The sequence below is a fragment of the Zootermopsis nevadensis genome, unplaced genomic scaffold (assembly GCF_977971745.1).
Source record: "Zootermopsis nevadensis isolate Lab colony 2312 unplaced genomic scaffold, Znev_1.0 Znev_ptg000017l, whole genome shotgun sequence".
Taxonomy (NCBI): Eukaryota; Metazoa; Arthropoda; class Insecta; order Blattodea; family Termopsidae; genus Zootermopsis; species Zootermopsis nevadensis.
In genome coordinates, this window is record NW_028259149.1 from 18643858 (window position 1) to 18668114 (window position 24257).

Below are 24257 nucleotides of genomic sequence, written 5' to 3' on the forward strand. Positions count from 1 at the left end.
AAGAAAGTCTACTTGTTTTCATTTATATTGTAACAAAGTCAGAAGGTAACTCCATGGAGTTCAGCTCTCATGCAGTTGCATGAAACAGATCAGAATTTCCAATTGAAGTTTTTAACGATGAGCATGATAAACATTTCTCATTAACAGTGGACTTATGGGCTGTGATACTAATGTGTTGGAAGGATATATGTCCAGTATTTAAGTAACCATGAAGAGGGAGACGCTACATTCCCATGAAATTTTGGTAACATTATTGCCTTGCGTCACAACCCAAGATACCCTGAAGTATCCCAGACGGGGTAGGCCATACATTCCATTGAAATGTTGGTCAGTATTATCTGTGGTGTAGTGTACCAGTAACTTTCGCGTCACTGCCCTGATCTCAAAGTTATTCAATGGTGAGTCATACTGTGGGAACAACATGTGATTAATGGTTTGCGTCGTAAGGTCCAATCATTTAGTGTTCACGTAATGAGTTCCTGTTAAATGATGTTTGGTGTATGCTTTGTGCGTCTGTGTGCACTATGAGATACACCCTCGAGCAAAAAGTGTTCATGTACGACGCGTATATAAAACACAAATCTTTCGTGGAATGTTGTGTGGCCTTTATACAAAAGTACCCTGGTGTCAAGCTTCCCAGAAGGTCAGTTGTTCGTAAATTAGTGACGACATTTCGTAGAACAGGCTCCTTGTTGGATGAAATACCAGGAGCCGTCAAGCGTCGGAACAAAGGTATTAAACAGATGAAAAATAAGTTACAAAACACAGAGAAGACTTCGCGCCCCGTAGGTGGGCAGTATAGGAGAACAAATGGACCTACCACCAGAGCCATAACCCGGAATTCAAGGGTAAGTTTACTGAGAACCAGCAGATTAAATACGGTACTTGTGGGTTATCGGGACACATCGCTTTAAAAATAGATTAAGTTAGGTTAATGTGTGTGGATAAATGACATATACTTGAAAGTTATTATATTTTAATTCAGTAAATGACAAATTATTATATTTTATGGGATGCGCAGTTTTCCGTCCAATCCAAGTCCAGATATTCGACTCTCCAGTTCTGTGTCCCGATAACCAACAAGTACCTTAAATTCTTCCTGCAATGATGATGAATTCATTGCATTCAAGGAGTAGTAGATATTAGTATTAAGCAGCAGCCGGCCAGGTAACGAATTTGTACCCAAAAACTGATATAAAGCTCACTGAACCGAAGACTGAAATAAGGACATTAGCATTTTTCAGAACATAATATTCTTTATGAATGTCTTTTATTTCTTTAACATTGAAGAGTAGTACACCATGCTTGCACAAATGCAAAAGGGTAGTATTAACAGAAATATAATATCTTATTGTAATTGAAGTAATAATAAGAAACCTGTACAGAGTTAAAATAACTCGACAGAGCAGAACCCTCATGCAGAAGCTGATAGTCATTCAGGTAGTCAATAAATTCTGGGCCATTTATTGTACACAAAAGTTCACCACCAGACCTTGTCCATAATAACCAAATACAATCACATAATAAACTAACTAGATGGCTTACGGAACCTGAAGATTCTTCACCAAATTAACTAAGGCCCTCCACCAGACCTGTGCCAAAAAAATCTTATAATCATTATTTTATATCAGTTAACAATATTTTATTCCCATGTATAACTCATTCTCCTAAGGGATCTGTTCTCTTCAGTTTTTGTTTTCCCATTATATTTAGAGATTTGCCATTCGTGTCATCATTGCATGTAATGGTTTATCTTTTTTCCTTGATATAATACTGCAACCAGTAGTACAAAGACTTGCCGTATTTTCATAATATTTCACTTTGTGTTTGTTGTGTTTTCAGGTGTCCAGCAGTGACACAGAAACACAACAGGATGCTCTCCCATTCACATTTGTTGGCATCAAACAAGAAGTTGAGGTAAACCACACATTTCTGTATATTGTAGCTTTATTTATATTGTGTAAGTTGAGCTTTAGGGGATAAAACATGTCAATTGATGAAGGTTTTCCATTTTGGCAAACATTGCAAAATCTTCTTCAACCAGTGCTGCTAATCCCTGAAAGTTGAGCTTTAGACTCCAGGAGCGATAATTTATGTTCCCATTTCCAACACGGTCTTATTATAATGTGTCAGTGTGTCTTGGGATGATTGCTTCTAGTAAACTCTTGAATTTCTTGTGATTGCCTTAGTAAGCAGCCTTGCACCATCACTTACTGTGTTCAGTTACTGCCTTTCTTTTGAGAAGTGGACAGAACCATGGGTTTGACCCCATGGAGAGTTTTGGTGTTGGCAAAATTGAATCCTCAGGTTCTCATACTGAGAGTTGAGTCTTTCAAACAGATATTTTACATCACTCAAGGAAAACCGAGGCCATGGAAACAGGCGAGAAATAACGAAGGTGACATATTTTCACTAGACTTTCAAGGTGTCTCAGGTAGAAATTTCTGTTTTCTTTATGTTAAGGACAAAATGGACATCATAGATTTGGAGACTGATTCAGACAGCGACATACCAGAACCCTCTGAAGATATGCAGTTCAGATCTGTGAAGGAGGAGCCACTGGAAACAAGCAGCAGTGAGATGTCAGACAGTGATTCTAAGAAGGAACTTGAGGTGAGCCCCAGCTTGCTGAACATTACCGCACGATGCCTCGCCTTATAATGTGAAGTTTCGATCAGTTCATTCATAACTTCTGTAACAGTGTTGCCTCGCATGCTTAAATTGTATAGAATGACAAAAGATGAATATGAATACAGGAATGTGTCGTGTTTGTTGAGTGATGGGGTGATTACTACGTTCTGTATGTTCAGGTTGACACGGACGTCTCGGACGGGGGCAGTGGTTTAGACAGTGATACGCAGGAAAACTGTGACAAGACGCGACTTATATCAGTGAAGGAAGAGCCACCAGACACAAGCAGCAGTGAGTTGTCAGAACAGGAGCCATTCACGTTCACTTGTGTTAACATTAAGGAGGAAGTTCAGGTGAGCTTCATCTTGCGGAACTATTGGATGGAGCACTTTAAAAACATTACAGTTTTAAAGATGCTGATTTATTTAATATGAGTACATAGATTTATGCATAGAATGAGATGCCTTAACATTTGTGTATGAGACTGAATATCTTACTACATGGAGCAGGGTTCTGGAAAAGCTGGCGGTTACTCAAATAGTATAGAAATTTCCCATCTTTTATTGAACGTGAGCCAGGTGAATCCTGTCCACATCCTCACACTCTGTTCTCTGTTTCTTTAAGATCCATTTAATATTAGTCTCTTCTCCCATCAGCTTTTGTGACTGATATTCTGTATGTACATCTCATCTTCCCATGCATGCTACATGCTTCATTCATCTCATTCTTGAATGTATTTGATGATGAGCACAAATTATGAAGCTCCCCATTTAATTTCTTCCAGCCTCCTGTCATTTTCCCCCCCCTTAGGTCCATATATTCTCGTTATCCCGTTGTTCTCATAGACCCTCGATCTTTGTTCTGTCCTAAACACAAGAAACCAGATATCACACCCATACAAAGCAATGGGTAAAATGATAGTTTTGTATATTGTAATTTTTACATTTTTACATTTTTAGATAGGATATGGGAAGATAAAAGATACTGGTTGAATAAAATCACAGAAATCCCAGTCAGATCTGTGACCAAGATTTGAATCGAGATAAGAGATGGTACATGTTAGTCTTGAGCTAACCAAAGCAATGGATGTGCGGTGGGAACATTGGAATTTTACCTTCACCACTAAACAGCGTCTCTCGGTACTGCTTACTGCCACTGTGTGTGAAGCTGATAACTTGTCTCCATCTAATGGCACAGTTAAAATTTTGAGGAGCTTTACCACCATGCCCCCTAGTCTCCTTCATGACATGGTGAGCATAGTGAACTTTATACCTTTTAGGTGAGTGTTTATGCAGTCGCAAACCTTCGTTGTGTTACGCCAGAAACAGTCCTTAAAAGTTGAAATGTAAATTGAATCAAGTGTTTGAGATAATACTTCTCTGTTACTGTATCCACATTTGGAGATGCCGTCAAGTGTACTGGGTAGCGAGCTTTCAGAGAACCTCAGCACGCTAACATTTGCTGTTGTGGTTGGTGTCACATTGCAACAATACAGGAGTGATAAAGTTCGGCAATCTTGCAGATCATGAAAAAATGCAATTTCACAGAATTGTGGATGTTTTAATGCCTTCAGGAATATGATTGGGAAATGTCCTGGCTGCATGTGAAGTTTAAATGTCAGCTGAGTCCGTGTTACACAAAATGGTTTTTCTGCAATGCTGCATTTTTGTGTTTGGTTGCATAGTGGTAGCCCAGGATTATGTCTTGAATGTTGCACTTTCATTACTGTTAGGATTCTGTAGCCATCAGTGGGGTGCAGAGTGACTCTGGTGCTTCAGATCAGGCACTGACAGTGACGAGTGGTTGCCGGACGTTCCAGAATGAAGCGTTACATAAACCAGTAGTGTTCGCGTCTGTAGATGTTAAATGTGAAGTTGAGGTGAGCTGATTTTCCTTTGTTTTGTCTTTTTGCCCGTAACTCATCACTGTTCGTACATTATTCCATTTCCTAGAATTTTATTTTAAAAATTAAATCTCTTTTTCACTGAAAGTTAACATTCTCATGGTATACTGCATTTGAAATGTATGTGAGCTGCTTCTACCTAATTTTAACTTGTTTGTGTATTTACAAAATAAGGGTTCTTTGCAGTATTCTTGTGTTATTGTTAACTTATACCCTCATGGTTGTTTATTTCACGTTAGAATTGTAAAAATTCATATGTTGGTTTATAATAGCTGTGACTTTACTGCAGGGTAGAAAGTGTAACGGAACAGCTTTCATACTCTTCATCACACGTTATAATTATGACAATGAAAGATCGGATGAACTACTGATCACTTTATTAACAGTTATCACAACACTAACAAAGTTTCATTTCGTTAATTGAACTGCAGGGTGAAGTAGCATGCAGTGATGAATAAACAATTCAGCATGGAGTAGCCTTTGGGAAGGAGCACAAATGAAGGTAAAATAAAAGAAAGAAACATAAATGACCCCCCCCCCCCCAGTGCCACAAAAAGAGGAATTATATGATTCTTACAGAAAACTGTCACTTTCGTAAATTTCGCTATGATTTATTTTATCTTTTTAATGTGTCATTGTTTGTTAAGAAGTGACGTTGATCACATCAATACTGTGTTGTTGTTGTTTTTTTAAATTTTGGTTTGTCTGTTAATATTTATACACATGGCAGTTTGTTATATATAATCTGAAGCTTTCACAGTGACCAAGTATAATGAATCCTTCTCGGGCTACCAGCCATATCAGGTGGTTTAATGACAAAAACACCATCATTTCAAGAATCATCTTTGTCCGTGACCTCAGGGTACAGAAGTTCTGAAGTTGGAGCACCTGACACGGCTGGTGGCTCAAGAAGAATTCACTATGGCAATCTGTGAAACAACAACATTTTTTCTTATTTTTGATCCTGGAAGTTTGTAAACATACTTCTGACTCACTCTGTATAAAGTGCAAGCAATTTTTAGAGGTGTAAGGGCATGAACTTTCTCTTCAAACTAGCAGCATGTATAGTGAAAGGATGTAAGAACTGGGTTCTGTAATTAATTATCTGTCAAATATTTATATAAGTCATGTGAATGTACAGGGAATATCTATGTCCAAGAATAGTCAGTTGCTTTGCAGTGTAGTATCTGCATCATACCCGTATATATAGATTATATTATGACCATTAAAGGATCTTCTTATAAGATCTTTATACAGCATAAAAAGAAATCGGTACTCCTAAACTTTTCTCTCCTTGTTACAATGATGGTACGTGCGCTTGCTTGTTTACACTGTCCTCTACTTTTCTAGCTGTGCACTTTGAAGCAGGGAGTTGTAATGAGAGGAATCCTTACAGTAGTGAGCCAAGTGCAACACATTGATGAAAGAGAAGGTGAGAAAAGAATAATTTAAAATAAAATGTTTATGTGATGGATAAGTTTGCCTCCTCCACGTAACACTAATAGATCATTTACAGCTTTTTATTAGTACAGTATTGGAAATGCAAGATTTCCATGTGATCAGCACCTCCTACAAATATCACTTTAACCTGTGCTGCACTACAGACCTCGTGTTACTGCGACGTAAGGTACAAATGGCTTCCGGTGCAACAGAGAACATTACGTTCAGACCGCTACTAATGTGTTGTCAAAGTACGAAACTTGTAAGTGAACCTAACAGTAGAATGAATCATGTTATCCTGTTTTTAGTGGTAATGTTACACAGAGACGCAGACTCCAGTGGACTCTTTGGAAATGGTACAAGACAAGTGATGTTAGAGGGAAGCGCTGTTGATTACAGTAATGCAGGAAATGGTACCAAAATTGTAATATCTTGTGAGTTCATGAAACAAGTTGTGTGACTTTGAACACATTTTGTTTCTGCTGTGGTTTATCCGATGATTGCAGCGTCACATCTATTGTATTGCATCTCTACAACTGATTATGGACGTAAATTCCAATTTATACTGTGATATATCACTGTGTTTTATTAACTTTTTTTTTTGTATATTTATTATACACAGTGAACTTCTTGTGTTACCAATTTATGTAATGACACGGTTTTAAGAGAATTGATCATGAAACCTTCAGTTTGGTCTTCTTGCCATTTCTTCACACTGTAGGATCCTCCATTGCATTCCTGTGATTTATAGAACTGCTGAATTTGGACTTCATTCATCATCTGTTGGGAGCTCTTTGAAAGTGCCTTAAAAATCACACTGCTTAAAACAATGGATCTTCTTTCATCATCAGGTAAAGGGGGGAGACACCCTCTGTGTTTGATCTGGTAGAGCAAGCTTTCCTGTGGTCATTGGGAAGAGTTCAGTCTACTGGCTCCAGCAAAGTAGATGTCTCCCTCTGCATATGATGAAGAAAGATTCATCCTTAGAAACACTGTGATTTTTAACACGTTATAAGAACTTCTCATAATAAGGAAATTAATAATTTATACCATTCAATTGTAAAGGATTCTGATGATGGTGGATTACACTTTTAATTCTTTGCTGTCTGGACTGTTTCTATCATCTTTGTTTTAAAGAAGAACCCCAGTGTTTCGGAAAGTGGGTCTGTTTCCGTATTCGGGCGAGAGGGAAGGTACCGACTCAGTTGGGTCCGTCAGAAATAGCCTGACTCTATTTCCAGTGATAGAGACTATCACATAGCAAATAATTTTAAGTTTTTTCCACCAGTGGATAAATTTTTTATATTGCTTGATGATTCCATACTTATTAAAACTATTTTTGGTGACTTATATTAATGATATGGTTGCCTGCATGTTGCAGTAGCAGAGTGCTGCATCAGCTGTGGATTTAATGGCCCTATAGTACTGATCTTTGAATCTATCCCCATGTTATAAATATTAGATCAATTTTTGCAAGGTACCACATACCTTCATTAATTACTGGAGTTCTTTTATAAGGCATACAAAGGCTGTTTCTAAGACATATATATACAGGATTATTGTACTTTTTGTAAAGTGATGGTGAATGAAACAGTTTTTTCATGACAACAAATTGATTTCATCAACTATTTATAATACCTTTCTTCATAAGTAGTTGTACTAATGGTTTAGTATTGCTGTTGTTTCTTTTGACCATGTTCATTCTCTGTGTACAGTATTTTAGAGGCTAGGTGTCTATGGGTCACAAGGTTAGGTGTAGGCTCAGTGGGTCTAATATGCAGTGGAGCAGACCATAGGTGGTTTAGTGTACACAGAGGTTAGGTTAGTAGTAAATTTAGGATTTCAGTTGATACAGCTGCATAAGGTCATTCTGTTGTGTTGGTAATCTGCAAATCGTTAACTACCCATATACGAGTATTTCCGACATCCCAGTGAAATTAGTATGTTATCTGCTTTACTGTCTGGAAAATATTGTCGAAACTTGTGTATCCTCGCTTGAATTTTCTATCCGGCCAGTGAAAACATACATTAGTTAAAATATAGACACGGAACAATTAATACATGGAATATCTCGTAGGTGAAGCTACAGTAGGGAAGTTGACGTCGTTGAAGTTGGTGCAGTATCAATATTGGCCGTGATTTACCTTGTTGACGACACAAGAAATTTGTGCGGGAAGGAATACCTTTAAGTATTCCGTATGAGAATATCTGGAGTATATCATGGAATATCTATAAAGTGCTTAATTATATGATCATCGTCATAGATTTTTCTTGTCGCAGCGAGAAAGTATGCTGTATAGTCTACAGTTCCGAGGTATTTTGCGCATTAGCTTTGAAAGTGGGCTACTTTATGTTCTAATATTACTGGTGTACATGTGCATGGCTGTTTTCGTGTTCATAGTATTGTTTCGGTCGTCAGTGAGGTAATTCAGTGAACTGTGGGATACCAGCGCTTCTCCCACCTTGGGAGTATTTGAATCCATTTGATTCTCCTTGGCTGGGTGTGCGTTGATGCATTGATACATTGTAATCGTCAGTTTTACGGTTCATATAACTAAGCCTGCCAGTCGTTTCTAAATCTTGTCGTAAGTTGTTTTAAAACTATAAGTCTCTTGTATGCAGTGTGCCTGTTTTTATCAGTGTATCATAAAGAGTTAAGGATTAGTTGACAAACCCAAAATCCTTCAGTAAGTATTAACAGAAAGATAATGAAAACTGGGAGAACACCATAAAATAAATAAAAATACAAGATACGAAAATTAGCATGCCTGGCCAAGTGTAGATGGTGTACCTCTACTTGCCTCAGTCTGCTAAAAAACATTGCTTATTCCATGAAAATGTTTTATATGTATGACAACATACATGAGTTGATGGCTTTATTGGTATCATTTTTCAGTATTGTACTTATGTTCTTGTGTATTCTTGATTAGTTTTATCAACAGTAAAACTTGCATGAGCTTGACTGCTTGATCAGTGATAGCTGCAGTCATAAATAAAATACTGTATCTGTGTATGTTTCATTCGGACAACTGACAGTGTCTAAAGAAGTAACAAATTCAATTTTGAGAACCACAATCTGATAAGTCTCCATTAACAACATGTAATTTAAATTGTGAATAAACAGGCTGAAAGGATTAGTGGATTGGGTAATGTGGTCTGTTTTTATGAAGTTATTTTGTACTCCCTGCAGAGTATAAAAAAATATGTTTCTTTAATGTGAGATGGATCTGATTGAGGTTAAGCATATGGTGAAGAGGTTCTCATGTGAACACAGTGGTTCTGCTTGTCACAGTACCATAGGTGAAGGTTGAAATTCAGACAAGTACTTTCAGAATAGAAGCTAGCTGAGTGTGGATGCATGCTGCGTAGGTCATACACTGTAACCAAGTATACTTGTTCTGCCAGATTAATGGTAAAAGGCACCAGAATTCCACCAAACTGCTTAGGAAGAAAATACTTGAATTTCTCATTGTTTGAGAAGCATATTTAAGATAACTAATTTTTAGTTTTGTTATGTAATAAATTCTTATGTGACTGCCAATGTAAAGTGACCCCTATGCAACTAAAAGAATGTAGCAAACTTCTGTATTACAATGGAAGTTAATGTTTTAACTACTACATGTGTAATATTTTTCTGTAGGCATATCTGTGGTGCTTGGTAAGACAGGCAAAAGTCAGGTTTACGTAGCCCTTCTTACCAGGTACCATATCATATTAATTACGTTGAGATAATATTAAGATAGAAACTAGTATCTCAGTTCATAAAGATAGTGGCAACAGTTATTTTCTTTTTTGTTAGGTAAATTACCTGTATAGAAGAAAATCGAAGTACAGGTATGAGAAGTAGCACGTATTAAACAAGGTAAGAATGCAGGGACACTGATTGAGGCACCGCTCATCGTGATGAAGCAGAAATGCAGTCTCAGGCTTATTTTGAGTTTGCAGATGTTACTACGGTTAAACATGAGGTAGAAAATAAGGAAGAGGAGATTTCTGTACAAAATAAAGACAGCGAAGAACAGGAGAGTCTGCCGGAAATGGGGTTTGTTCATTATATAATTAATAGTTATTTATCTACAAAATGGCATGATTCACATATGTCAAAAGTAATATAAATCAACATGTAAACCTCTCTGATGCTTTTACAACAGTAACTTCAAGTTCCTTTAGATCTTGCGTGCATAATTTGTAGTTTCTGTGTCACCATATGTTGACCCTTTTTATTCACATAGTATTACAACAGAATTCTTCCACTGTTGCCATATTGTTAAGTGGTCTGCTCACTTCTTCATGGTCAGTGGAAAGTGTACTTCTTGTTCACGTGTTCTCTGTGGCTTATACAGTAAACATAGGTCTTGTGACCAGTTCTTGTTATGAATAATAAAAAATAAAAATTAGTACAAAAGAGTATGGGCCTACTGTACTGCCCTTCATGATGAGTGAGAACTATTAGAATGAGGACCAGTTGTGGAATATCGAAGTACTCCTTAGAAATATGCCTTGGTGCCAGATCGTCAGCCACAAGTCCCTTCAACGTAAGCCTCGACAGTGAGAAGCTGGCAAATGACAAGTTATTAGGCAGTATATTTCCCATTAATGTTTCCCATAGTATATTCATGGACACAAATATTATACTATTCACTCTTATTGTTATAATGGGTCAAAATATGACTATGGAACTGGGGCCACTAAAAGGCATATTGTCCATGTTCCTGATGTTACACAGGTGAATATGGAGCAGCAGTAGAAGGAAAGTAACAAGAAAGCCATTGGCCTCAGAGAAAGCTTGTCCCATTGTCAGTTTCTCAACAAGTCCCACATGGATTGCCCTGGGAGGAAATTGTCACGAGAAACTAAGTGACCGACTTTCTGTACTTGGCACAGTCAGATATTCATATCTCACAAGCATACTGAAATCTACTTATGAGAAAATAATTTATTTTCTTTAAGCCTTCTCAGTGTTTCTGATCTTTATACCTTGAACAGTCTAGTGAATGGCATTACAGTTTACAATATTTTGCTGATCTTCTGTTTCCAGGCCATACTTCAAACCAGTTCTCAGAAATGGACCATACAGTAGTTCCAGTGATGGGCTACATATATGTAATATATGCCAGAAAAGTTTTGGTGATGGCTTCAATCTGACAATTCACTACCGGATACACACAGGAGAACGTCCACATGTGTGTAATGAGTGTGGGAAAGGTTTCACACAGTTCAGTAATCTTAAGATTCATAGCCTTGTTCATACGGGAGAACGTCCACATTTGTGTAAAGAGTGTGGCAGAGGTTTCCGACGTGCAGCACATCTACAAAAACATGCTCTTCTGCACACGGGACAGAGACCTCATGTATGCACTGTCTGCTCCAAGACTTTTGTATGCCTCACGGATCTAAAGAACCACACTTTTATGCACACGGTAGACCGGCCACACAAGTGTGAGTTGTGCACCAAGACTTTTGCAACTCCGGCACGACTGCGAAGACATCGTGACACACACAAGAGTTCTGCGTGAGCCTTGAGACAATTTTTGACAGGACATTCTCAGAGATAATAGATGTGTGGATTATTCAAGACAGGATTTACAGCTCCTTATGATATCAAGACTTGTCTGGAAATTCATCGTGGCTATTTCAGCCCAGGGACAAGTTTTTACAACAGTGTCTGAAGTGTGGAAAATGCATGAATAGTAAGTTCAACTTTGCATACATTTTCATATCATGCATAAACGTTCACACTAAAGTGGTTTGTTATATGATCTTCCCATTCTTCTTTGCTGTTCTCTTTTTTTATCTTCCATTGGCCTCCATCTTCACAATGAAACTGTTAAAGGAGCATGCATTGTTCTACACGTGAATCATATCACAGCCCAGCAATCGACATACAGCGGCTTATAGCAGCTATCATGGCTCACAAATAAATGTTTTAAAGATTAGATGATAAACAGGATGTTGAGATGAAGTTCTACTTGTTGCAGAAGTTTTCAGTACCAAAGTAAAGTTGATTAATTAAGCAATATGCCATGCAAAAAGTATACTAAAAAACTGCATCTTGACACAATCTATACACATGCTATTTATAGCATATGCATTCACTCCTAACATACACACCATTTGACTGTAATTGTGCGAAACTACACTTGTTTATTCCCTTGTTGAAATTCCAGAGTTTGTTGCTGTTTCATAACTTCATCCTGCAATTCAAGAGCCCTCTTTTTATACTGTTCTGCCTTTTCCTTGTCCTTAACCACTCCATCACCCCTTTGATACATCTGGCTAATATTTGCACATGCATACATATTTCCCAATGCACAACCTTTTTCAGAGTACCTGTAGGCTTTGCTCATGTCCTTTGCAATGTTAGCTTCTTTTATACCAGATATATACATAGCACCTATGTAGTAACAGCAGAAAGGATCGTTACCTTCACAACCTTTATCAAGCTGCTCCAAACCCTTATTGTAATCTTTCCTGTTCCTTTTATATGGGCCATTCCCTAAGCACATTAATCCAGCATTCATGCATGATTCACTTACTCCTAGTTCACATCCCTTTTGAAAGTACTCATATGCCACTTCAGGGTTCACTACCAGTTTACCTCGCCCTAGAAGCGTATAGGTTCCAAATTTGTAACAACTTCGACCAAAATTATGGTCGTCACAGTTCGATTTATATATTTTCCCAGCCTTGGTGTAGTCTTTCTTGATGCTTTCAAGGTAATCACCCAGCAAGTGACACACTTCTGGTTTCTTTTCACTGTAACATCCAAATCGGTATTCTATCCCTAAATTATGGATGAACTCCTTTACTTGTGATTCGTCCCTCAGATCGAAAGCCATGGATGTGAGGTCGATTGAGGTTAGGTCTGCTAAGTTCGGCGTTTGTGCATGTAAAAATAAAAAAATAATCGTACTATTAGTCTGTTGCCTTGTTATGTTTCATTACATAACTAAGTATCTTCCACTTTATATATGGCTTATAGCTTGAAAACGTGCTACGTGATCATAAAATACTACACGGATTGGAGCCTCCTTGATGCAGCAGAGTATTACCGTAATCCACAGGTGATAGCATCATAAACTATGGACATAAGCTTTCTTGATTCTTGAGAATTGTCGATGTAATGGAATAGAGAGGTTTGTTATTTTATATTTGCCGCAGGTATTGTAATCTCTCAAATACGTGTTTTGCATGTGTGGATGCAGTCTTTTACATTTGCTACAAACTAAGTTTTTGATTCTTTTCGCCGTACTTCGAATGAGAGTAAGAAGTGTGATAGATGTGGCTAGCTGAGAACCTTGTAAGTGGCAATGTACGAGAGATTTTGAAAATTCACATATTCGTATATAATGCTTGGAAACTAGGTGAAGGTTCGTATTGAAAATTAAAGAATAATTTTGAATCTATTACGTAACCTATCCAGTCAAAATAAATCACGAATGTCGTTCGCATCGTTCTGGTATAACCACGTTAAACGATCATTACTTGTAAACGGAATTATTCATATACCATTTTTGTAACGTAGGTGTTATTTTGATCCTGTATCGTTATTCCATATGTACTCTTACATTAACCACTTGAAATGTATTCTGAAGTGTGATGCTTTGTGGCACTATTTTCAGCACAATATGGATATTGTCAGTGTTGACCCCAATTCTGATCCTGCTACACAGCCACTCCACACAGTTCCTGTAAAGGAGGAGAAAATGTTTGTCATTTCTGATGTGATAGGAGGAGCCGAGTTCTTTGGTACAGATGTGGGTCGGTACCTGTGTGCTGTAGCAGAGGGTGTTATGAAGGCGAGTTAAAGCAAATTGTGTTCACTTGAAAATAAGTGCAAATGTGGTCTTCTCCAATAAAGTTTTCTGTCTAAAATATTGCTTTCATGTAACTAATGATAATCATAGGTAACTAGAATCTTGTCAATGTTTTCTCAAATGAAAAGAAACAAATTATGCTGTAGATGTATGCTCAGATATACTGACATTTTTTATTGTTTTGTTTCGGTGAAGAATGTTTTTGCACTTATTTTATACAATTGTATGATGAGATATTATCATATAACATAACTCTAACCTTCACCCCACAAGGTTTGCAACAGAAAAGTAGACTTCATTAGTTCTTCCTAGATCAATTTGAGTTTTACTGTACAATGAAATCATTCCATGTTTTCTGAATCTCATCAACTTTCACTTATTGAAACCTGTTGGCAAAGTAAAGTAAGGCTATCCTGCTTCACACCATGTAGACACTTGATTGAGGAGGGGGGGTTAGAATCACGCTCCGGCCGCGCTTTACCCGTGGGAAAGGACCCCAATACCCATTGGATAGGATGGGTGAGCCTCAGAGCCAGCCTGGAACCTTTTTGTAATATAAACTAAGCATTAAGAATAGATCCTTCCTCAATATTTGTTACTTTCCGGTTTCTTGTTTGCATTTGGTATGCCTCATTACATTGCCTTGGTACCATACAGAGAATTAGCGCAACGTCTCATCAGAAGACATTTGTACAGTAGCTGTATTCAAGTATGTAGTGTAATTTCAGTTTGCATTTTTCACACACATTTGTTGGTGGGAATCATTCCCATTGAACAGACATGGATGTGGAAGTAATTGAAGTTTATAATAGAGAGGACATACAATTATAATATTCACGTGTATTTTAACAGGCTGAACCAAAAGAAGACATTACAGAAGTAAAGAAGGAAGTGGAGAGTGACTTATCTGTGGAAAATCATCGTCTGAATCGTCAGGGTGTGCTTGGCCTCTGGTAAGTGAAACCTGACCTAACCTAACAGTGTGCACTTCCTTCATTGTTTGTGTCCTAGTCACTTTCCCTGTTTGTCATTCATGGGCTGTAAGTAGCTGCCCATTGACGGATACACTAGTCATTATGCGGACATATTTTGATTCTTGGGGCATCTCTTCCTTTTTTCTTATCTTAAAGGAAAGTTTTGTGACTGGAAATTGTGTTTTTGTCTGCCTGGCACGAGCTGTGACAAGGGGATGCTTTTACATGGTGAACTGATAAGGATGGAGAAGGAGACGTTGTAGCGTGTTGATACGTACTTGTCCATCATCCACCTGGTAATTCTGAATAAAATGGGTTAACCTGTGCCCTCACTGAAAGTTGAACGTATGACCCTGCAAAAACTTCATAGTGGGGTGTGCTGGCTTCACTCTGTAAAGCCGACTCTTGAGTGAAGTGGAAGTCTCTGCGTCATGATTCCAATTCATTTGGATGTTATTCTTTTGCCAGTTTAACTCAGTTTTTGCCTGAAGATGGTGACAACATTCTTCTGCTGAACATTTATGTGTACCAAGAAATTTACATGGCTTCACGACCTGACGTTTTTGTTCTCTGTATTTGGACGTGTCCTCCCATATGAAGCATCTTCCATCTCTTAATTGTCATCGTCAGTTATTTTGCAATTATCCAAATATCGCTGTCTGTTTGTTCTGAATTACTTATATATGTTGTTACACTGGCCTTAGACCTGCCCTCTGGATACCGTGGCCTCGACTTCGGATCCAAGCGTCGTCTGTTAGGTATCGAGGGAGCTTTGTGTTTGTATTTGTTCTAAAAGACTGATATATGCCACACAGTTCGTCAGACTGTGTGCTCCTCATGTGGTAACTTAAATTGAAGCACGTAGATGTCAGATGCTGGATTCAGAGAATTGTCTCTGGTTTCTAAACTCAGATAGTAGGCACAAATGTCGTGTTTCGTTCTTTATACAGAGTACTTACAGTTTTGTCTTTCTCAATCCAGTTCTGAGACATTAGTGAAACAAGAAGAGGAAGACCAGTCTGCCGCTGCTGATTACATTGAACAGCCTCCACCATCACGATCTGTCATTCCACTTCTTCAAAATACACAGGGATGTGACTCGCACATCGCTAGTGATTGTGGTGGCTCTTTGAAATTATCTGCACTTGTAAAGAAGGAGTGTTCAGGTTGTACAGAAACATGTTCTGAAGTGTGTGCAGATGATAACAAAGAATCCACCAGTGACCATGAACAAACTGACAGCTGTGTAGAGGATTCTAAATCCATAGTAGACACATTCATTTCTGATTTTAGTAAATGTGTACAGAGGTGCAGCAACAAGCCCATGCCAGTGGATCCTTTAGTGATGTTGCCCAGGTCACAGCTATCCACGGCAGAGAGTTCAGGAATGGAGCTGCAGGACGGCGAGTCGGACGTAAGCAGCTTAAAAGGAGCGCCAGTTGTCGAACGCCCTACCGAATGGGACGTAAATCAACGTGCAGATTGCCTTCATTCTGTAAATGATCCGGAAGTTAAGACAAGCATTATCAGCCAAAAAATAAATAAACATACCGCCCAGAAAAATGTGAAAGTTGATGATGTGGAAAAGCTGCCAAAGGAGTATTCTGAAAGCAAGTCAAAGCAGCATGATTCTGGGTCAAATTCTGCAAAGATTCAAGAACAAGAATTAGTCACTGGAGGGAAAAGCATGATGCAAATGGATAAGACTGAAGATTTACCTATTGGCCGCGTGGCAAAGCGACCTAGGAGGTCATCTTCGAATTACGAGTCAATGAAATGTGTGAGCGATTGTAATTCGACAGAGGATAAGAATGTCGAAGTTAAGTTGGACTTAATGAGACCAGGGGACAGCTGTCAGGTAGAACAGAAGAAAACTGTCAAAGCACGTGGAACCGTGAAACCCCACAGGGATCTCTCTTCAAAATATCGGATGATGCGGCGTTCGAGGGCCGACGCAGATGACGCGCCGTATCGCTGCGATAGGTGCGACAAGCGGTACGCCACGAGCCGTGGCCTCCGAGACCATCACGCGTTCCATACCGGATCACGACCGTTCGTGTGCAAGGTGTGCGCAAAAATGTTTCCGACGCTGATGCGGCTCGTGAAGCATTCCCAGAGACACACGAGGGAGAAAGCTTATGAATGTCAGCTGTGTGACAAGAAATTCAGATTCCTTATGAGCCTCAAGAAACACATCCTCTTCCACACAGGCGAGCGACCATTTGAGTGCATCCTGTGCAACAAGAGGTTCTTCACTTCTCTTGATCTGAAGAACCACATTCACATCCACACTGGCGAAAAACCATTTGCGTGCAAATTGTGTTGGAAGGGATTCTCATCGGCTGCAAGTCTGAGGAAGCATCGTTTCCACCACGCGCGAGGAAAGCCGTATTTCTGCGGGTCGTGCAACGTGCAGTTTGAGAGGTACAAGCTTCTGAGGCTGCACATTCAGAGACACAAGGTCAAGAAATATGAATGCGGGGAGTGTCACAAAGCGTTCCCAAGTTCAGAACTGCTGGAGACGCACGCCCTGATTCATTCTGGCGTTCGTCCCTACGGCTGCCCCCTCTGTAACAGCACATTTTCAAAAATGGTTTCTCTCATGTGTCATTATCACAGCCACAAGAGGTTCAATCACCGTGGGGTCATCTTTAAACACGTTAAAGAACCAGCAGAGACGATGCTGACATTTGAGTAATTTTCATCCATTCTACTCTTAGTGAAGTGAAATCGTCGCTCTGTTCTGCTTTGGTGAGCCGCGTGCTTTTGGACGTCCCGTTTCTTACGGGTATATAGGATCATATTTTGGTGTCCCGCCGATCATTGAACTTGGTGGGCAGGAGAGTCGGATGGTCCTCCGTGGACTCTGGAGATTCGGACTCCTTGCAGAATTGACAGCCTGTCCAGACACGTTAGAAAGAAAACTTAACTGCGTAGAGTGGATGATGGAAGTGATCTCACACATTGCTTTTCATTTTAGTGATTATTCTGGGGCGCCCAGACGAGAAATCTCGCATCGATTAGAATTTGGGCAGAAACTGCTGATGCACGCTGCTAGGCCGCTGTTCAAGCGTGCTCGGTCGTAATGCGATCAAAATGTTATATCTTTCTGACGTAGGCGAGGCACGATAGATATGCTTACAAAATGCTGACAACATATTGATCAGAAAACTGTAAGAGAGGACACCACTTGGGACACCCACTGTGGAGCTGGAAAGATAATATTAAGATGGATGTTAAGGAAAAAGTATGTGGGGGTGTGGACTGGATTCAGGTGGAAAATTCAAGGTACTTGTAACGCAGTTATTTTCTTCTCAAGAAGTCTGCTGCATGGGGTTTGCGGTGCTTGTAAATTGAAATATTTGTTCATAGATGGCCCTACTGCTGTCAGACAATTCTGTCGGATCGTGTCGGTACTCCGAGACGGCTGGCAGTTAGTTATTCGTGTGCAAGACGAAGTTTGTCTCAGTATTTCGTAATCTGTTCTCACACGCTTTCACCGAAGCTCTGTTGCGGAAGTCAGTCCGCGCGCGATCCTGTGAGAACGGAAGCCGTAATGCCGAGGTTTTAAACGTGACAACCGCGTTCAGTGTGTGCTGTAAAGTTTTAAGTTGATGTGACTTAAGTTACCTGTGATGTAAATTACTTGTGGTCTTTAAGCGAGAGGGTCCATGTGGTGAGTGATAAGACCAGCGTTCATCATCAGTCACTTCCGCATTGTAACTACTCCACTGAAATGCACGAACGAAGGCAGATGGCTGCAGGATGCTCGACTCGTCCGCCTTCATTCGCGCGTTTCAGTCTAATGTCAGAATACATTTACATGTGTGAACAATATGAGGTTGAGTTGAAGCCTACTTATTACGTCATGAGACGATCTCCCCCCACCCCCCCACCCCACCCCCGCCCTGCACTCTTTTATATTTTTATGGCTGCTCGGAAGATCCTCGCTTTCGCTGTGCACGTTTTCCGCCTTGGTAACCCATTTCAATTTTAATCCCTTCTGATTTCACCACTGACTTTCTTCTGTGGCATTTTCCAAGTAACATTTCTGTGGCCATGTCTTGTTTCCTCACACCACAAATGCTTCGAGTGCAGACTGAAGTTTCGCCTGTTCATAGTCGGGAGGTCCCAGGTTTAAATCTCGGCCCACCGAGTGGTTGTGCTGACAGGTTTTCCATAGTTTTCCTCAGTCGCTTGGGCCATGACCGGCTCCTTTCACATCCTTTCCAATTCATTCACTGTCATCCTCTGAAAGCGTTGTTAAATAAAGTCGTAATGAACACGTGTTATTTCAAGGCTTGTGTTGTGTGGAACACTGAGCTCGGCTTTTGGTTGGAGGACGAAGTGTTCTTGTGTTCTCGCCGACTGACCTTTTGCAGCTGCGAGACGGTGGAAGAACCGGATATCTGTGACTTGTTCATCCAGTAAGTTGTTTGTTGATTTCGTTCACCGCGCAAGGTGAACCGGTGAAGTCACCGCGTCTCCTTGGCCCTCACCTTTGACCGTCGGGCCTGCAGCAGAGGCCCTGCTGTTGGGACAGACGCAGACACACGACGACAGCCAAAGTTCTCTCTCTCTCTTTGCGTTCACTTCGTAGGCGCCAGGTTTTAGAGTAGATGGTAAAATCGTCTCGCCTCTGCGATCGCTTGCGACCGTCGGGACCCCAAAGTGCACAATCTGCTTTATAATCGCTGGTACTGAGTGGCATTCGTTGCTGTGACTTCAAATGGTCCATGTGATGCAGATCAGATGAGGCTGAGGCTCCACTTATTCGGGATTTTGGGAACGGGAGCTGACGAAGACGTCGTTGCCAGGGAAAAGGTTTCAGAGTAAAGTAGAGGCTTGTGAGAATTGCCTTTATTTCACGAAAACTTACAAACAATTCAGCCCGCTGTAAGTTTGTGGGCTAAGTCGCTTCTGTAAAACTTTCTTTCGTTTAAAGTAGCGGATCAGTTCACCCATCAGCGTTTTGTCTGCGTAGCAAATTTAGTTAAAATCCGTTTAACAATTCTGAGGCGGACGGACACGGCGGTTTACCCCTTTTCGTTGGTTACTGAGAGATTGGCGTTGTGGCTGTTACTGGACTTCACACGCAGCGTCATGGAAGACGATCCATTGTGAAGTTCGCTCTGGGCTTCGTGTGATTTGCTGGGGACTTTGGAGAGAAGGGCGCCCAGACATTGATGATCGTCGCATTCCTCAGAGATGGAACTCGCGGGCCTCGTCGTCTACCAACAACGAATCAGCACAGCAGTCGCGTGTTCACAGCGACGTTTCGTACGTGTCGTCACTCTTACCTGCATCCAGTTCCTTCCTCCCCCCTCCACACCCGACGTACTTCTTCATGTAAGCTCTGTACCGTTTGCTCATCACAAACAAGATTACAGGGTTCAAGCAGCAGTTCACGAACCGAAGGTAATACGTCACCACGTTGACCATATTGAACTGCCAGGAAGGCGTCGGAATGGCGACCTGAATAGTGAGGAACTTGTACAGGAAGTCCGGCGTGTAACTTACGACGAACAGGGCCACGAGTGCAATCAGAATTGTCGAGGAAACGATGCGGTTGTGTCTGAGGCGTTCTTTGCCCGCGCCTTCCCCAGGGATCCTGCAGACACTTCTCCTTATCCGAGTAGCGGTCAGCCCCGAGAACACGGCGACAAGGACGACGGGAACTACGCAGAACACGACGAGGTCCGTCGTACTCACGGGACCGAAGTATTCGAACGACAGCTCGTGACAAAGTCCGTTCTTGACGTCGGCGATCAGGGCGTGAGGCACCGACAGGATGAACCCTAGTGCCCAGATGGTTACCATGAAAACGTACTTGGTTTTCTTCCCCACGCGACACATGACTCCAGAGGGCAGTTGTGTGACGGCCAAGAACCTCTGAACACTTATCATCACCACGGAGTAAATGCTGACGGCGATCAGGACGTATCGAGAGAAGTAGAAGATTTTGCACATCGGAAGACCGAGTCGCCAGGTCCAGAGCACGCGGAAGTATTCCAGGAGCAGGTTCACGATCAGCGACGCGCAGTCCACGGCGGTCAGGTTCATCAGCATGGAGTTCGGAAACGTCCGCGTCTCCTTGTGCCTGACGAAGATCGTCAGAAGAAGCCCGTTTCCCGCCATACCGACGACGAACACGGTCGCCGTCACAGCCGGCTTCACCGTGTACGCGATGAACCGGTCGCGCTCAGCTGCGAACAGATTCGTCCTGTAGATTTGCAGCGTCTCAGTTTCGTTCTCCAGAAGGTCGGCCCATTGGCGCACGTCGAAGAAGTTCCTTGTGTGATTCGGTATTAGGACCGCCAGAAGATCGTCCTGTTCCTTATACTTCGACATGTTCGCTGCCGTCTGCAAACATTTGTCCAGTAAACGGGTCACGTTCTCCTTTAGTCGGACATTGATCTCCCACACTAAAGTTCTGTTCGAAAAAATTATTTCTTTCGAATTTTTTATTATGGCGTCATTGATTACGTCAATTCTCGCGTGTTCTGCCATCAGGTCAGTCATCTGGTCGACGAGTTCCATCAAGGACTCGGCTCGCAAGATGCTGGCCTCGTACATTCCGGCGTCAAAGGCGTGTCTTTCATCCGACGCTGTCGTATCTTGACCGCTCAGTCTCCCCAGGAAGTCCTTGCCCCTGTCGACGTATTCTCGAGACATAGAAATGACTTCGCGCCCCAGGGACTCGTTCGCAGTGCAGCCGAAACGCGCGACCGCTTTGAGCAGCAGCTGAAAGTCCTCGCGCAGTTCCAGCGCCGTCGGTCCCAAGTGATGAACAGATCCCCCGGCGTACGGAGCAGGTTTAAGTTCAGTCTCGTTTTCGGATTCAAAGTCTTCGGTGCAGTTGTTTCGGTACTGTGATATGTCGAACGCTTCCGAACTTTCGTCTGATGCGTTGTGGAAGTTACTTCCACTTTCAGTCGTCATTCCTTCTTCGTAATCGGCGCCACTCGGATTGTCCGTAGCGTTCGTTGAAATATCGTTTTCTCCGAAGGTGGCGGCGGCACGTGCCTCGTACATTTCCGTCGTCATGAGATGCAAAGCGGTCACCGTTATAATCACGACGTTTCGGTTGATCATCTGCAACAGTCAGAAATATAGGTCGTCCGATCCAACTACGAGCAATGCGAATGTCTGTTTTTTAAAAAGGGTCCAGGAGTTTGTGGTTGGAAATGTCGGAACTGGGCCGACCTCAAAGCTGCCTTGACTAGATATTTGACTGCCCGTTGTTGATCAACAAAATTTTCCCACTTACCGGGAATCGAATCCCGGTTATCCTGCCTCCATAACCTATCCAGGCTCCATGAAAAGCTGATAGTCGCTCAAAGAGTAACTTCCTGCTTCTTATGGAACGCGATGCCTCATTTACCCTGAGGAGGCTAGGCCACCCGCGTGCCCTGCATCTTGCAGATGGAATGCTAATTAGCTGTTGGTCCATACCTTGCGCGTTCCACGTGAGCCGAGAGCAGATCGCAGGAACGAAGACTTCCCCTGGTCACAGCAGCGCGCGGTCTGAACCCGCTACCTGGTGGGCTGTGCCTCGGCCGGGTGACCTCGCCGAGGAATCTCACAAAAGCCCCCTCGTTCTACCGCAGTTGCGAGAACTGATTAAGACGCAACTCGGGGCCACATCTGCTCTGCCGCAAAAATTATGACTCGGAATTCGTGATGATTCCAAGAGAAAGATGGTTCTTTGAGACGGCGTAAACATTTTGGTTGGAACGCAGGAAGGTAAGAGACTTCTTGTTAGACCAAGGAGTAGATGGGAATGTAACATTGGGATTGGAAAGTGTGGACTAGACTCATCACATGAGATTCGCAGTTTCTTGAGAAGATTTGCGCTCATTCGGAAAAAATGTTCCTTTCCTTGATGACCAGGGCGGATGGGCCCTGAAGCTGATTGTAATTCGTGATTTATCACAGAATATTGATATTCATAATTTAACGTACGGCCATTCTCAAGAATTTTATATTTCTTGAACGCTGATTGAACTTTAACTTTGCATTTTTTATGTGGCGTCTCTCGACGTTTCGGAGAATCTCAGACTGAATTTATGTGAGAAGTAAGTTTAGATAATTGTTCGTAATTTTAACTCTTCGCCCTGTTGTGGTGAAGGGAGGAGCGTGAGATGGGTTGGACAGCGAAGACGAGACATTGAAAACGCATTCTCTTTAATTCTGACATTTGAGGTTCTTACAGCGATTAATGTGTTGATGTCGGCCTTTTGGGTTGCAATACCACGTGGACCCGTGGTTAGATGCCAGCGTTTCGGAAGAACATTCTGCTTCCATCTTCAGTCCAGAAGACCGACATCACAGATTCTATCATATATTTACGTTGATTTCCTTCGACATCTCGCGAGGTTTGTTCTGATGCCTGGTTCCTCTGCTAACAGCAAGGCTTACTTGTGCCATTTTCGTATGTTATTATACAGAGGCACTTCGGCTCTCCATCGGAAACCTGGAAATTCTGCAAACAACATTTCATCTTTTACATCAACAAGCGAGTGGAATTCTTTGTGTGTGCCACGTTTTATGGACGAGAACGCACACGTTAATTATAATTAATTTATAGTTACAGAATTTGTGGTGCGTTTCCACCATTTTCCAATTGAGTCCTATCCTAAGACGAGTAGCACTCGGCACAGTTTCCTGTTCCATCTGCTCTCTACACGTCCCTCTCATTTTAAATGAGTGCCTTTCGTAAGTTTTTGCTGTCAAAATCAAAACATTTATTTAAAAAAAGACTCAATGTGCAGCTGATCGATGTGAGTGTCAAAGAAGTGGCCTACCTGCAGGAGCACAACTGCGAGGGAGAGTATCAGGAGAGTCCAGAATTGTCTCATGTTGCCTGCAGTCGTTCTTCGCGTACTGACTTCCATTTCGTAAGAATCGCTTCAAACTGGCAACAGTTATCTCTACGTAAAACAAAGGAAAACAGTTTTTGAGGTTTCAAGGTCAGTCACTACGTAATAAGTTCACTATCTTCATTGATAGGACTCAAAAATAACCTTAAACAGCATAACACGACAGTTTTATGTTCCCTCATGCATAATATTTTGTTGTGAATGTTAAGAATCGTTTATTATGAAGTCTTTTAGATTTAATGCCTCGTAAGGTGATGAGGTTAGGGGCGCCTTTACATACCGCAGTGTGATGGGACAGCGGGGGGAGGACACCTAAACTTTTACTACGAATAAAAGACGCCATCTTATTTCAGTTTCTCACGTCGCCATTACTCTTCATCACGTTTATTGATCAAATAAAGTGGTCACCCGTCTCCTCGTGAGTGCATTCTTCAGGTGGTCTCCCCCCCCCCCCCCCCCCCCCCCACTTCTGCCATATTGCTCTCACCGATAAAGTCGTAGCACCACGCCACGAAGACGAGTGGACGTTTTCCGTCTGACATTCTTAACCTCTGCGTTAGATGGAGGTGACTTGTCAGCTTGACGCCCGGCCACTTTACCGCGTTATTAT

At 41.5% G+C, this 24257-nt stretch overlaps 5 protein-coding genes across 16 annotated transcripts; 3 read left to right on the forward strand and 2 right to left on the reverse strand.

Moving 5' to 3' along the window:
- The first annotated feature begins 347 nt into the window (after positions 1 to 347).
- On the forward strand, positions 348 to 6662 carry LOC110830457 (uncharacterized). Of its 3 annotated transcripts, XM_022065438.2 has the most exons (7): positions 348 to 848; positions 1843 to 1917; positions 2464 to 2613; positions 2811 to 2984; positions 4364 to 4510; positions 4966 to 5036; positions 5885 to 6662. In XM_022065438.2, exons 1-6 carry the CDS (start codon positions 501 to 503, stop codon positions 4990 to 4992), a joined length of 921 nt encoding a protein of 306 aa, XP_021921130.1. In that variant the 5' UTR covers positions 348 to 500; the 3' UTR covers positions 4993 to 5036; positions 5885 to 6662. The 3 variants fall into 3 exon arrangements, with proteins under 3 accessions (XP_021921130.1, XP_021921129.1, XP_087207114.1); XM_022065437.2 differs by having other exon boundaries at positions 4966 to 6662; XM_087350988.1 differs by lacking the exons at positions 4364 to 4510; positions 4966 to 5036; positions 5885 to 6662 and adding an exon at positions 3591 to 3666 and having other exon boundaries at positions 350 to 848.
- LOC147873692 (uncharacterized) lies at positions 5892 to 11919 on the forward strand. 4 transcript variants are annotated; one of them, XM_087350990.1, is made up of 3 exons: positions 5892 to 5966; positions 9774 to 10016; positions 11013 to 11919. In XM_087350990.1, the coding sequence occupies exons 2-3, from the start codon at positions 9889 to 9891 to the stop codon at positions 11488 to 11490; spliced, it is 606 nt and encodes a 201-aa protein (XP_087207116.1). In that variant the 5' UTR covers positions 5892 to 5966; positions 9774 to 9888; the 3' UTR covers positions 11491 to 11919. The 4 variants fall into 4 exon arrangements, with proteins under 4 accessions (XP_087207116.1, XP_087207115.1, XP_087207117.1 ...); XM_087350989.1 differs by lacking the exon at positions 5892 to 5966 and adding an exon at positions 7474 to 8288; XM_087350991.1 differs by lacking the exon at positions 5892 to 5966 and adding an exon at positions 8295 to 8661.
- Coa7 (Cytochrome c oxidase assembly factor 7) lies at positions 10013 to 12813 on the reverse strand. Its single transcript, XM_022065441.2, has one exon. It carries the CDS (start codon positions 12811 to 12813, stop codon positions 12109 to 12111), a length of 705 nt encoding a protein of 234 aa, XP_021921133.2. The 3' UTR covers positions 10013 to 12108.
- Positions 11533 to 18602, forward strand: LOC110830449 (uncharacterized). 7 transcript variants are annotated; one of them, XM_087350980.1, is made up of 4 exons: positions 11533 to 11664; positions 13597 to 13773; positions 14644 to 14744; positions 15747 to 18602. In XM_087350980.1, the coding sequence occupies exons 2-4, from the start codon at positions 13603 to 13605 to the stop codon at positions 17461 to 17463; spliced, it is 1989 nt and encodes a 662-aa protein (XP_087207106.1). In that variant the 5' UTR covers positions 11533 to 11664; positions 13597 to 13602; the 3' UTR covers positions 17464 to 18602. The 7 variants fall into 7 exon arrangements, with proteins under 7 accessions (XP_087207106.1, XP_021921100.2, XP_021921113.2 ...); XM_022065408.2 differs by lacking the exon at positions 11533 to 11664 and adding an exon at positions 12946 to 13038; XM_022065421.2 differs by lacking the exon at positions 11533 to 11664 and adding an exon at positions 12946 to 13038 and having other exon boundaries at positions 16059 to 18602.
- A 1008-nt stretch (positions 18603 to 19610) lies between these two features.
- On the reverse strand, positions 19611 to 24251 carry LOC110830453 (neuromedin-B receptor). The gene is made up of 4 exons (XM_022065431.2): positions 24135 to 24251; positions 23573 to 23698; positions 22221 to 23250; positions 19611 to 21860 (listed from the first exon to the last, which is right to left on the reverse strand). The coding sequence occupies exon 4, from the start codon at positions 21858 to 21860 to the stop codon at positions 20031 to 20033; it is 1830 nt and encodes a 609-aa protein (XP_021921123.1). The 5' UTR covers positions 22221 to 23250; positions 23573 to 23698; positions 24135 to 24251; the 3' UTR covers positions 19611 to 20030.
- Between the last annotated feature and the right edge of the window lie 6 nt (positions 24252 to 24257).